Below are 2,500 nucleotides of genomic sequence, written 5' to 3'. Positions count from 1 at the left end.
TTGGTGGCAATCGACATGTATATTTCAGCAGGTCTGATAATTGAACGGGCAAATATGGGCTGGATCTAACGTTGTCGCAATGGACAATATTGAGCGTTGGTTTAAGAGTATTACCATTACAATAATGAGGCCATAACAATTTGGGCTACCAGACCTGTAAATAATGACACGTCGTTGACAACGAATGAATAAATAAATTTTATAGAACACACAGAGCCGCAATCTCAACGGAACGTGTTCCATGGCGGTTTACATTACACGGTTGTTACGAGAATGTACAGGTAATGGATGGTAGGTGTGAAGTCATAGGTTTTCCCTTTGTTCATATCTGCCTCCTGGAAATTGAATTAAAAACTAAAAACAAAAACGTAATAGGATTCAATAGTCTGATGTCACGTCCGCCCAGCAACCAGCAGCGTGGTTCTAAACAAAGAAAATCGGTACTTTTTAATTCTTCCTGCTGGCTAGAACTTTTTCACATGTCATGTGATCAGAATGTATAAAAGTCAAAACATGATCATGTTTTTCTCCTCTGGGTACAGGTTTATGTTCGTGGGAGAAGTATTTCATAGAGTGGTGATGGAGATAATGGCGTCCGCCATTGTTTTGATAGTTTAGAACCAGTTGCTATGCGTGCATGACGAGGGAAGTGACGTCACGAATGTTGAACTCCATTTTAGGGATAAAATGATTGTTAGACATAAAATCTAATTTTAAAAATACACGTTAGAATAATGGAGTAAAACACTTTTATTTATAAACTCTGCCGCCGAAAGCTGTTTTCAAGAGAAGCAGCATGGCCCAGCGGTACGGTCTTTGCTTCGTACCCAAAAGGTACCCAGTTCGATCGCCTGCTACTGCTGAGCTGTGTGGCCTTGAGCAAGTCACCTCGCACTAGCTGAAATTGCGGCACTGCACTACAGCTGACGCTTGGGTTATTCCAGTCTTCCTTTGGAATAGACCATAGGGACAAATTTCCCCTATGAGATGAATAAAGGGAATTTTATTTTTTTAATTTTTTAAAAAGAAGTTCTATTGAGCTAAAGATCGTTATACGGTTTTCAGGTTGAAGCGGAACATTTTTAGTTCTGCGGAATTTCCGTAGTAGTACGCACGTCTGGCCTAGTCTGTTGTTGTTGTTGTTGTGGTAGTTTTTGTTGTTATAGTTGTTGTTGTTGTTGTGGTTATTGTTATTGTTATAGTTATTATTGTTATAGTTGTTGTTGTTCTTGTTGTTGTTGTTGTGGTTATTGTTGTTGTTATAGTTGTTGTTGTTGTTGTGGTTATTGTTGTTGTTATAGTTATTGTTGTTGTTGTTATAGTTGTTGTTGTTGTTGTTGTCGTTATAGTTGTTGTTGCTATAATTGTTCTTGTTGATGTTATAGTTGTTGTTATAATAGTTGATGTTGTTGTTATAATTGTTGTTGTTATAGTTGTTGTTATTATGGTTTATGTTGTTGTTATAGTTGTTGTTATAATTGTTGTTGTTATTTTAGTTGTTGTTATAATTGTTGTTGTTGTTATAGTTGTTGTTATAGTTGTTGTTATAGTTGCTGTTGTATCTCTTCTTACCTCCTTATCCTCCCATTTCAAGAGCCGTGGGTTATAGGCAGGGTCCTGAAGCAGATCCCTGACGAACTCCCACAAGTGGTTCCCCTTGTTGCTCTGGCTGGTCTTGTTCTTCCGTCCTTGACGTCTTCGTTCGTGAGAGGATGACGTGCACATGACGTCTTTGGATGTGGACGTTGACGTCTTCATGGTGACGTCATCGGACATAGGCTCCGGACAAGCCCCAAACAGATCGTCTGGAATATCAAAAGAAATGAAACAGCTTAAGTTGAGCTTAACCCTCTCCTTACCAACTATAGGGAAATTGTCACATTCGTTACGATACAACTAACATTTTTCTTTTTCAATTTTCTTTTGTACATCATAATATTTAAAGAAAATGAACAGTGTGTTGTAGAGCATGTTTTACTAAAGAAATCATGTATCGCAAGAACTTAATGCTATTGTGTTTGAGTGATAAAAAATAAATTTTTGTGCTAGTTGGGTGTGAAGTTGTGGAGAAAATCCTGAAAATGGCCATTAAGGAGAGAGTTAAGTTGAGCTTTTATATAGCGCAATATCCACTAATTGTGCTCAAAGATCTTAACAAAGGGTCTCTGGTCAACAGCAACACGAAACATGCAGAACGAGACATGACGACTGTCAGGCGATATTATTACAATTTATTTTCCCCGCTGTTAATGTCCAGGTTACTCATTTTACACTTGAGTATGGTGAGAGATTGTGAGTAAAGAGTTATTTCTAAGGAATCAACAATGCACCGAGCATGGCAGGGCTCGAATCCAGGGCCTTCCGATCCGAAAGCGAGTGTCATACCACAAGACTACATTATAGCCGCACATACGTTTACTTTAACGCCGACCATCAGATAATATGTTACGGTCTACAGAGATGCCAACTTCAAATTTCAGAAATTAGTAGTTTCCAATGG

At 38.3% G+C, this 2,500-nt stretch overlaps 1 protein-coding gene across 1 annotated transcript in view; it reads right to left on the bottom strand.

Moving 5' to 3' along the window:
• Positions 1 to 2,500, bottom strand: part of LOC144977952 (uncharacterized) — a 23,541-nt gene that overhangs the window by 10,332 nt on the left and 10,709 nt on the right. The window contains exon 6 of the mRNA XM_078923361.1: positions 1,573 to 1,805. Within this exon, the coding sequence (XP_078779487.1) occupies positions 1,573 to 1,805 (233 nt within the window). The remainder of the gene's footprint in view (positions 1 to 1,572; positions 1,806 to 2,500) is intronic.

The sequence above is a fragment of the Berghia stephanieae genome, chromosome 8 (assembly GCF_034508935.2).
Source record: "Berghia stephanieae isolate SIO BIC M18660-M18661 chromosome 8, UCSD_Bste_1.3, whole genome shotgun sequence".
NCBI lineage: Eukaryota > Metazoa > Mollusca > Gastropoda > Nudibranchia > Aeolidiidae > Berghia > Berghia stephanieae.
The sequence above is the reverse complement of the archived record's forward strand: the minus strand, read 5'-3'. Positions and strand labels throughout refer to the sequence as shown.